General features: G+C 38.1%; 1 protein-coding gene and 1 long non-coding RNA gene across 3 annotated transcripts; one reads left to right on the forward strand and one right to left on the reverse strand.

Annotated features, from left to right (window-relative positions):
- Positions 1-2,300: 2,300 nt before the first annotated feature.
- On the reverse strand, positions 2,301-4,837 carry LOC145097617 (uncharacterized). Of its 2 annotated transcripts, XR_013704438.1 has the most exons (4): positions 4,712-4,837; positions 4,229-4,287; positions 3,845-3,946; positions 2,301-2,450 (listed from the first exon to the last, which is right to left on the reverse strand). It is a non-coding gene; the product is annotated as an uncharacterized LOC145097617 (long non-coding RNA). The 2 variants fall into 2 exon arrangements; XR_013704437.1 differs by having other exon boundaries at positions 4,229-4,744.
- On the forward strand, positions 4,828-6,927 carry LOC145097616 (putative serine/threonine-protein kinase PBL22). The gene is made up of 2 exons (XM_079035217.1): positions 4,828-6,239; positions 6,402-6,927. Exons 1-2 carry the CDS (start codon positions 5,016-5,018, stop codon positions 6,576-6,578), a joined length of 1,401 nt encoding a protein of 466 aa, XP_078891343.1. The 5' UTR covers positions 4,828-5,015; the 3' UTR covers positions 6,579-6,927.
- Positions 6,928-9,102: the final 2,175 nt, after the last annotated feature.

The raw sequence follows: 9,102 nt of genomic DNA on the forward strand, positions 1-9,102 counted from the left end.
ATGTTGTACAACTCTTGTTTAGACTACGTCTGCAAATTTTGATTTTATTTTTAATATTATATTTTTAACAGGCCGGGACAGGAAAAGTCCATTAAGAATCCATAACTTCTTCATCCGGTGTCCGTTTTCGTCAGACTTTTTACCGTTGTAATACCATTGATGAGATCTTAGATTCTTGTTTAGGTCATGTTGGCAAAAAGTCGCTCGATCTCGATTTCGAGTTCTTAGTTGTCTACTACTATGTCCGAAACTTCGAAAAATCATAATTTCCTCATATGAAGTCAGATTTGGGAGTTCTTTTTATGTATGTTTACGGTTCTAGGATACCTACAACTTTCATTTAGACACCTAAGGTTGAAAAGTATTTTATTGAAATTTCTCGTTTTATGCTTAACAGTGTTTTACCGGTATTGTCGCGTATCTTCGATTGGTCATAACTTCTTCGTTATAACTCGGATTTTAGTGTTCTTTATATTTTTGGAAACCTAGTTACGATCTCTATCACTTTATTTATCCCAATAGAGACTTTTGAACATTTTATTTTTGACGCTATTTTCATTATATCAAAAGAGATTACTATTCTTGACTTTTTAGGTCATTACATTGATTCGAAATATCGGGTTGTCACACTATGACTGTGTCGGGGCCTGCTGCCGCTCCCTCAACTGCAGATCAATCTCTCACTCATGCCGCCTAGCGGCCGCCAATAACTCTAGAAGTGTATCATAACGTTGATTCGCCACAAACTGTCGAATGTCAGTCTTGAGCATGCTTAGATAATGAGTCAACTGAGACTGCTTAGAAGCAAACTGCGGGCAGAACATTGCCCTCTCCGTGAACATACAGGTGATCTCTGTTACCGTCTCACCATCCTGTCTCAACTCCAAGAACTCCTGAGCTAATTGTTTGTGCTCGACCTGTGGAATGTAGCGAGCATGGAGAAGATCCTTGAACTGCTCCCAAGTATCTACAGCTCTCTAATGATCATTATAAGATCCAGTCATCAACCTCCAATAGTCCTTCGCCTCGGACCTGAGCAGGATTAGGGCACATCTGACCTTCTAGTCAGTAGGACATGAACATGTGAAGAAACACCACCCCATGTTAGAAATCCACCTCACGGCTTTGATGGGGTTCCGAGTCCCATCAAAAGTAGGGGTCTTTGTGTTATCGAAGTACTTGTACTGAAAAGCCCAACCGGCTCCTCCCCCTGCCACCGTTACAACTGATATAGCTACTGCGACAGCTGTCTATGCAAAGGCTGTATAGCGCTCGTTGAAATACTCAACCATGACAGTCTTAAAAGTCCCAAGCATCTCCGGCAGCTGTGCCCGGAACAGAGTAGCGACCTCATTATGCAGGATTTCTCGAATCCTGGTGTCCAACTCGTCTAACAGAGTAGTGACCTCATTATGCAGGATTTCACCCTCCTGACCACCATCACTTGATCCTGATCCGAATCCAGTCACGAAGTGTCTCGTAACCACCATTCTGATAATACGCTAGAGAGATCTCAGATAACCCATATAATAATAGGGAACCAACTCCAACTAAACCCTAGGGGTTGTGACTTGTTTGCTACATGTATCGGTCCTGTGCTTTCAGTAGTACGGGCCCATACTACCTTCCACACCTACCCATATTTGTCTCAAGTATCATCTTAATGCCCTAACATTACACAATAACCTGGCGAGCACTTAATCCTCACTCCTAGAGGAATGCTAAATATCTCATACTGGCCTACCGACCTCGCACAATCCACCCATCCATGAAACTTCCACCAACCCTGTAACACTTTTGTATGCTAGCCATACATAACACTGGACCTCATAGACATCCGAATACTCGGTCCTACTCTAAGCGCACAACCGAACAAGGAACAGAAAATAAAGCTAAACCGAACATTCTCATGCTATAAGATCTTAATTATATACAACCTATGATGTATACACTAAGCAACTACAATAATGATGTCAATTTCATATAAGGAAAACCCTAGGCTATCAAGCATCATGTAATCAGGCAATTCTATCATGCAATTCCTGAAGATCCCTAGCCTAGTACTAGGATGTTGTTCTAACACATCACAAAATCAAATAATTGTATGGTATTTTGGGGTCTACTTACTGGCTCCGGCTGATCGTACACCCTGCATCCTCCTTTGATATTTTGAAAACCTTTTTGAAAATCATTTTGAAAATCTTTTCCTTAGTTTGAGACTGGATTCACACAAGTGTTCCTCCAAATTACTCAAACCAAGACTCTGATACCAACTAGTAACATCCATAAAAATCATGCCAAATTTAAACTTTTTCAAAACATTTTAAAACCAGTAATCATTACAAAACTTGTTTTCAAAATAGTATAATATCAGAGTATCCCAGAAACACATCATAACCATGAGGAGCTTTATGATCACGCCTATGCCTTCCCGCGATCATCCGATGTACCTGAAATAAAAACTAAAACTGTAAGCCCAAAGCTTAGTGAGTTCCACCAAAATACCGATACACTGCAAATAACACATATACGAATAACAACATGTACTGGGTCCACAGCTTACAGAATGGATTACCCATGGCCCACAGTGTGAGTCTGGATTTTCTTTCGGGCCCACAACTCACATTTGGATTGCCTCTGAGACCAAAGTACGAGTCTAGTATGCCCTACCCGACCCTCAGCCCATATCTGGAATGCTCCCGAGCCCACAGTACGAGTCTGGCATGCCCTACCCGGCCCTCAGCTCGTATCTGGAATGCTCCCGAGTCCTTAGTATGAGTTTGGCATGCCTCGCCCAACCCTCAGCTCATATTTGGAATACTCTAGGGTTTGTTGGCTACCGCACGGAGCAGTATAACCTCAACCCAACCCACATAATATGTTGACATATAACATAACTAATGTACATACATATAATCAGGTAATAACACAGGTAGCCCTACAGATCTACTAACTAGCATAACAACTAGAATGCATAACTAACTCGTACTCAACATAATACTATCATATCCAACGGGTTGGCATTAGTGCCTTCGACCCCTTAGTATAGTGAGGATAACTCACCTCTCAACTGTCGAATCGAAGTGATAATCTCAAACTCTCGAACCATGGCCACGACCTCCACCACCTATATTTACCATAAGACCATTTCCATAAATTTCTAATCTACCAAAATACCCCAAAAGGCAACTAGTCAACCCTTGGTCAAAGTCCAAGTCAATGGTCAAGGTCAACAGTCCATGTTGACCCAAATCATCGAGTGCAGTTTACCGACTCGTCGAGTCCTTCCAGAACTCGAGAAGTCCTGAAATGCCTAGTTGACTCGTCGAGTTTCCCTGCAACTCGTCGACTTCATGCATCTCAAAATTTCCGGAAAACTCTAGCTGACTCGCCAAGTCATCCTACTGACTCGCCGAGTCCATGCAGAAATCCTTGCATGACAATATTCATTGGACCCACCGAGTTGGCCATGCAACTCGCCAAGTCCCTTCAGTCCTTTCTCCATTCAGATGCCTTTTAAGCCACTCCAAAGCTCCATATTGCAGATCAAGCTGCCCAAGGCATGTTTATCATGTAACGTTGCAAACTTTACGTGCATGCAATGCTCTATTGGCTTAGAATGTCAAATCCAAGCTTATAATGGGGTTTAACTCAAAATGGAAGGTTTATACTTGCTAAAGCTAGTGACTTTATAGTTATAGAGACCAAGATAAGCTCAGATCTGAAGTTGCAACTTTAGATCCTAGCCCATACCTAAAAATGGATAATATATATGTTAGAAAAGCCCCAGTCTTAAACATAAAGAGATCTAGAAAGAGGGAACGTCATGGTAACGACTTGTTACCTTCAAACTGATGCCAATAAGCAGAAGAATCAGATCCACCAGCTCCTATATGCACACATCCTTTTATGCTTTAAGTCTTCTTCTTCCAAATCACCTTCCAAGCTTGAAAATCATACAAAATAGAGCACACACACTAATTGGGGTTTCTGAACTCACAAGGGACTGTAAAGGGAGGCTAAGGGGGCAAATGATCCTTTAAATAGGGTGCAAACCCCCGGAAATTAGGGTTTCATCCTTCAGTTACAACTCGTCGAGTCGTGTCCTCCGACTTGTCGAGTTGGTCACCTAAACACGTGGCCAAAAATGTTTTTACTCGACGAGTCAGGGCATCCAACTCGTCGAGTAGACCTTTCAAATATGAAAATAAAGCTGTAACGTCCATACCTAAGAGTCGGGGCGTTACATCTGTAATGCTTGTTGATCGAAAGATGGCAGCTCCATCCCTATAGTAAAACACAAAAGGGTCATGTAACTCTCTTTCCAAAGTTATACCTTTATATTTTTAAGTATACAAATTTATATAACATTGTAAAACTGATCCAAACATAAGTTCCTCAGAAATTTAACTTCAAAAGCATCACATTGTATGTTTCGTTACCTCCAAACCATGCAAAGTATGGGTCACCCTCTAGTTGTTAATGAGAATTCAAACTTGAAAATATTTAAAAAACTTTTTTCTGGACTGAAGTTGTAACATAGTTTCAAATATGGGCTGGAATTGTAAAAATTAGGCCAACTTTGTAATAAACTTTCAAAACTGGGGTAAAAACTGTAAGTTAGAGTAAATGATAGGAAGGAGGAAATAGCCATGCCAGTTAGCTAACTGCAGCAAATTTAGATTTTCAAAACCGACAATAAGTCAATAACCTTTTTAACCATTAAGGCGGCGCAAGATAGAATCTGAAATTATCGAAACGCTTATGAAAGGTAACTAATTGTCGAATGTATGTAGTTTATAATGAATAGATAAATGTCTTTGCTTATCCTCCGATTTTCCCAGAAAGGAAATTAGGTGAAGCCAACAAAGTCAATGGTCAACGGACACGGTTAGCAGCACAATAATCACCGACACCAAAATCATCCGGTTCACAGCCGGAAATCTGAACCTCGTTTCTGGATACAAGAGATATCGTGAAGAATTAAAGGTCCGATCAGGAGAAGCTAACGAACGATGTTACCAACACCTATGAAGGATACTGACTCCTCTTTCATGCACCCAGACCAAACATGTCAACGTTTTACACTTTCTGAGATTCAATCGGCAACCCAAAACTTCGACGAGGCTTTAGTCATTGGCCGGGGAGGATTCGGCAAGGTGTATAAATGTCCCAAAATCGGGGCAATGAGCGAAATTGCAGTCAAACGATTGCACTCCATGTCCAATCAAGGAGCCAATGAATTTGAGTCGGAAGTCAAGGTCCTCTCTAAGTTGCGACATGGTAATCTCGTATCCTTAATTGGTTATTGCAATGATGAAAAGGAGATGGTGCTCGTTTATGAGTTCATGCCGAATGGAACACTTGAAGATCATCTTCGCTCACCGGATTCCTCCTTATCCTGGTTACAACTAGTCAAGATTTGTATAGGAGCAGCTCGAGGATTAGATTACCTTCACATGGGTACATCAACTCAACATGGAGTCATACATCGTGATGTGAAAACCTCCAATATCTTGTTGGATGCCAATTTTGCTGCAAAAATTTCAGATTTCGGATTGGCTAAAGTTGGGGTGATAGACGAGTCACGAACTCATATGAGCACAGCTGTGAAAGGGACATTTGGGTACATGGATCCATGCTACTTCTACACAGGAAAATTGACTATGAAATCTGATGTTTACGCTTTTGGTGTTGTATTGTTTGAGGTGTTGTCAGGAAGAAAAGCCGTAGATTCAACCCTTGATGAAGACGAATGGGGTTTAGCAGCTTGGACTCAACGCAAAATCAAAGAGGGAAAACTCAATCAAATTATTGACCAAAGACTAATCGGACAAATCTCCAGAAAATGCTTGAAGGAGTTTGCAAGCGTAGCAGGCCATTGTTTACACACCCAACCAAAACACCGCCCTACCATGGCGGAGGTTGTGGTCAAGCTCGAGTCTATTCTTTCAAAAGAAAGAGAAAGTGCCAATCCTAATATTGAAGAAGATGGATTCATTTACAAGCTTAGATCTTTTTTCACAGGCAAAGTTGATTCTGCAATAGAAAACAAATCTGATTTCAGTTCACACCATAAACCAATTGTAACCACAGTTGATACTTCAAGAAAGCAGTTGATAGACTCCACAAGCTTGAGTGACTCTAAAACCACAGAGGCTTCTACAATTCTATCTGTGGATTATTTTGGAGCCGTTGATTCTGCCTGCATAATTCCATCTTCATCCAGCCCACCCGAGGTTTGACTTTTTATTTATAATTACTGTTACATCAAGAGTTTGGTGGCTAACTGATATAAAAATGTTCAGTGACCAAAATTGGTATAATGGTGAAAGTATGTTGTGATTTTTTGTATTTTTAGCCATAAACTTTTAATTTTTTTTTTTTGTTCGTTTTCATAGGTGGTTGGGTATCCCAGACACCAATCAGACTCCTCTTCCACTTTGGTGGAATTAACAACCCGTCTTGATTTCTTCAAAGAACGACGCTCTCAACTTATGGAACAACTTCACAACCTCGATTTAAATTACAGTACTTCCTCCCAAGATTTTATGTATAAACAATCCTCACCTCGCTGATATGGTATATTCCATTTGTATATCCCTTGTTTTTTTTTTTTTTTTTTTTTTTTTTTTTTTTTTTTTTTTTTTTGTGGAGTGTAGATGCTTTTGTAGTCTCATTTTGGAATTTTGGTTTTTGTATTCTGTTTTGTTATTATTTGCTGTCCAGAAAAAAAGTGCACTACAAAATTGATTAGTTTTGTCAGGTGTAGCGGGGTATGGTAGTATATGTGTTTATCATAAATTAGTATTATTATTATTATGTGATGTGATCGATAATCTAGCTATTCGAGAATGTAATGATTTTTTTGCAATTTTGTGACACAACCACATTATCTAATGATGTTGTGCAATTTTGTGACACAAACACTTTATCTGTTGATGTTTTATGGGTTTTGTATTTAACATCCTTTTGGTTTGGTATATGACACTTTTAACCAAATGCCAAGATTTTGGGTAGAAGTTAATCTCTGGCATAACGAATTGAATGCCCCTAATAACATAAAGCCTTACAAAGGCCTTCAGCTGTCTTTAAGAATCAGAATACTTTCATATGATTGTTACGTGTTAGTCTTTATGTCGTGAAGCAGGATTTTTGATTAAAATAAATTTGATTTGGCTTTGTTTAAGTTGTATTTTAGAAAATATTAATAATAACATATTAAACATCCACAAAATTTTATGTGAGGTAAAAATATTTTAATCTGTTATTATTTAAGACAGTTAACGTTAAGTTTTTCTGTTATGGTTGACAACTGTTGTCAAAAAATCCTGGCATGTTCTGGAAAATTTGTGTCGTTAGATACAAAACAATTTTTACTGTTGTAATAAGATAAAATTTTCAAAGTACAATGCCCTATAAGAAATATATTATAAGTACAATGCTATAATTGGGTAGATCCTATCAAAGTATAATGCCTTGATAAGAAAAAAAATGAATGTATAATATTATTATAAAAATAATAAAAATACAATGCAATAATACACAAATAAACGGAAGTATGTTGCTATTTCATACATTTAACCTGGACACGAAGAGCAAGACCAGGTTGATCATAAATTGACAAATAGCTCCCATGAGGATCATAAAGTTCTGGCACCTACCATTAAACCTAAACCCTGTAAATTTCAAATTCCAAAAGATTTTAATTAGAATAAAATATAGAATATTGAAAAAACAAGGAGAAGAAGAACATGGCTACGAGAATTACCATATGCTTAAAGACTTACTGAAGTTGAGAACACGGATGATCAGCTCTAGCTTTGACATATAGTAAAGGGAAATTGACTTAATAGGGCATTATAGTTTTTATTTTGTCACGGATGTTCCCAACGAATTTTCCTCTAGTTGTAAATATCTTTCAGGCATAGCCTTGCACAAACATGCTTACTTTGAGTGGTTGGCATAAAATATAAGGAAATTGGGAAAATAGTAATCTACTTTACTCTCTATCAATATGTGCAATGTACCTTATTTTCTTATCAAGAATAGCAACGTACTTATACTTTTTTTTACCAATGATGGCAACCTATCTACACTTCGTTACCGATAATAAGAATGTACTTCAATTTTAAAACTGGAAAATAGCATGAAATGGGGGAAATTCATAATCTGAGGCCAAAAAAGAATTTTGGTAAATTTTACTTCTAACCACTAACAAATCGTTCTAAAAAAAGAAAAAAAAAAGTTCTCAAGATTTTCCAACCAAAAAAAATAATTTAAAATGGGAAAATAGCATAAATTGTGGGAAACTTATAATCGGAGGCCAAAACAGAAAAATAGGGCCGACATGTGGGGCCCTGTAAAAATAAGTTGTTCAGAGCTCTCTGTTAAGACTTAAGAACTTTCCGTCCATAAAAGTTGGGCCTTGTAACTCTTGAATGATTAAAAGTTACGAAGGTTTGACCTCTTTTTTCCTTCTCCAATTTATCCATAAAGGACTCTGCTAAGTTCTCCATATGCTCCGCATAAATTTTAGTTTCTTTTTCTATATCTTTGATGCTTGTTTGCAGGATTCTAATGCTCGGTTCTCAGATTATGTTTTTGATTCTTATACGGTCCAAATAAATCGATATTATGCCGCCCCTGAATGGTTTCGTTATCAAGAAGGCATACTTGAGAGGCACGAAGAAACATTTGATAGTGTTCACAGACTATCGCCTGCAGATGGTATTGAAAGTGAAACATTTTTTATCTTATGAATATATATTTGAATGATATACCAATTACCAACCAAGTATTTACCATGCAATTATGACTTACCCCTATGGCTAAAAAATTTGAGGGGGGGTTTGGAGTGTAGCATATTTTGGAATTTGCCAAAAGGATTTGAAATGTGAAGGAATTGAATTATGTCACGCATTTGGTTGGCAGAAAATGGAATGCAATTCTTAGTGTTTGTGAGAAGTTCGAGGGAAAGCATATGTGCGTTTACTTGTGAAATGAGAGGGTTAAAATGGTATTGGGGAACTTCAATTTAACAAGGAAATGTTGGTATTGATTCCATGGGATTTCAATGTTGTACTTATTTGCAACCAAATG

This window comes from Lactuca serriola, chromosome 4 (genome assembly GCF_051521515.1).
Source record: "Lactuca serriola cultivar US96UC23 chromosome 4, Lser_US96UC23_V15, whole genome shotgun sequence".
In the NCBI taxonomy this organism is placed as follows: domain Eukaryota; kingdom Viridiplantae; phylum Streptophyta; class Magnoliopsida; order Asterales; family Asteraceae; genus Lactuca; species Lactuca serriola.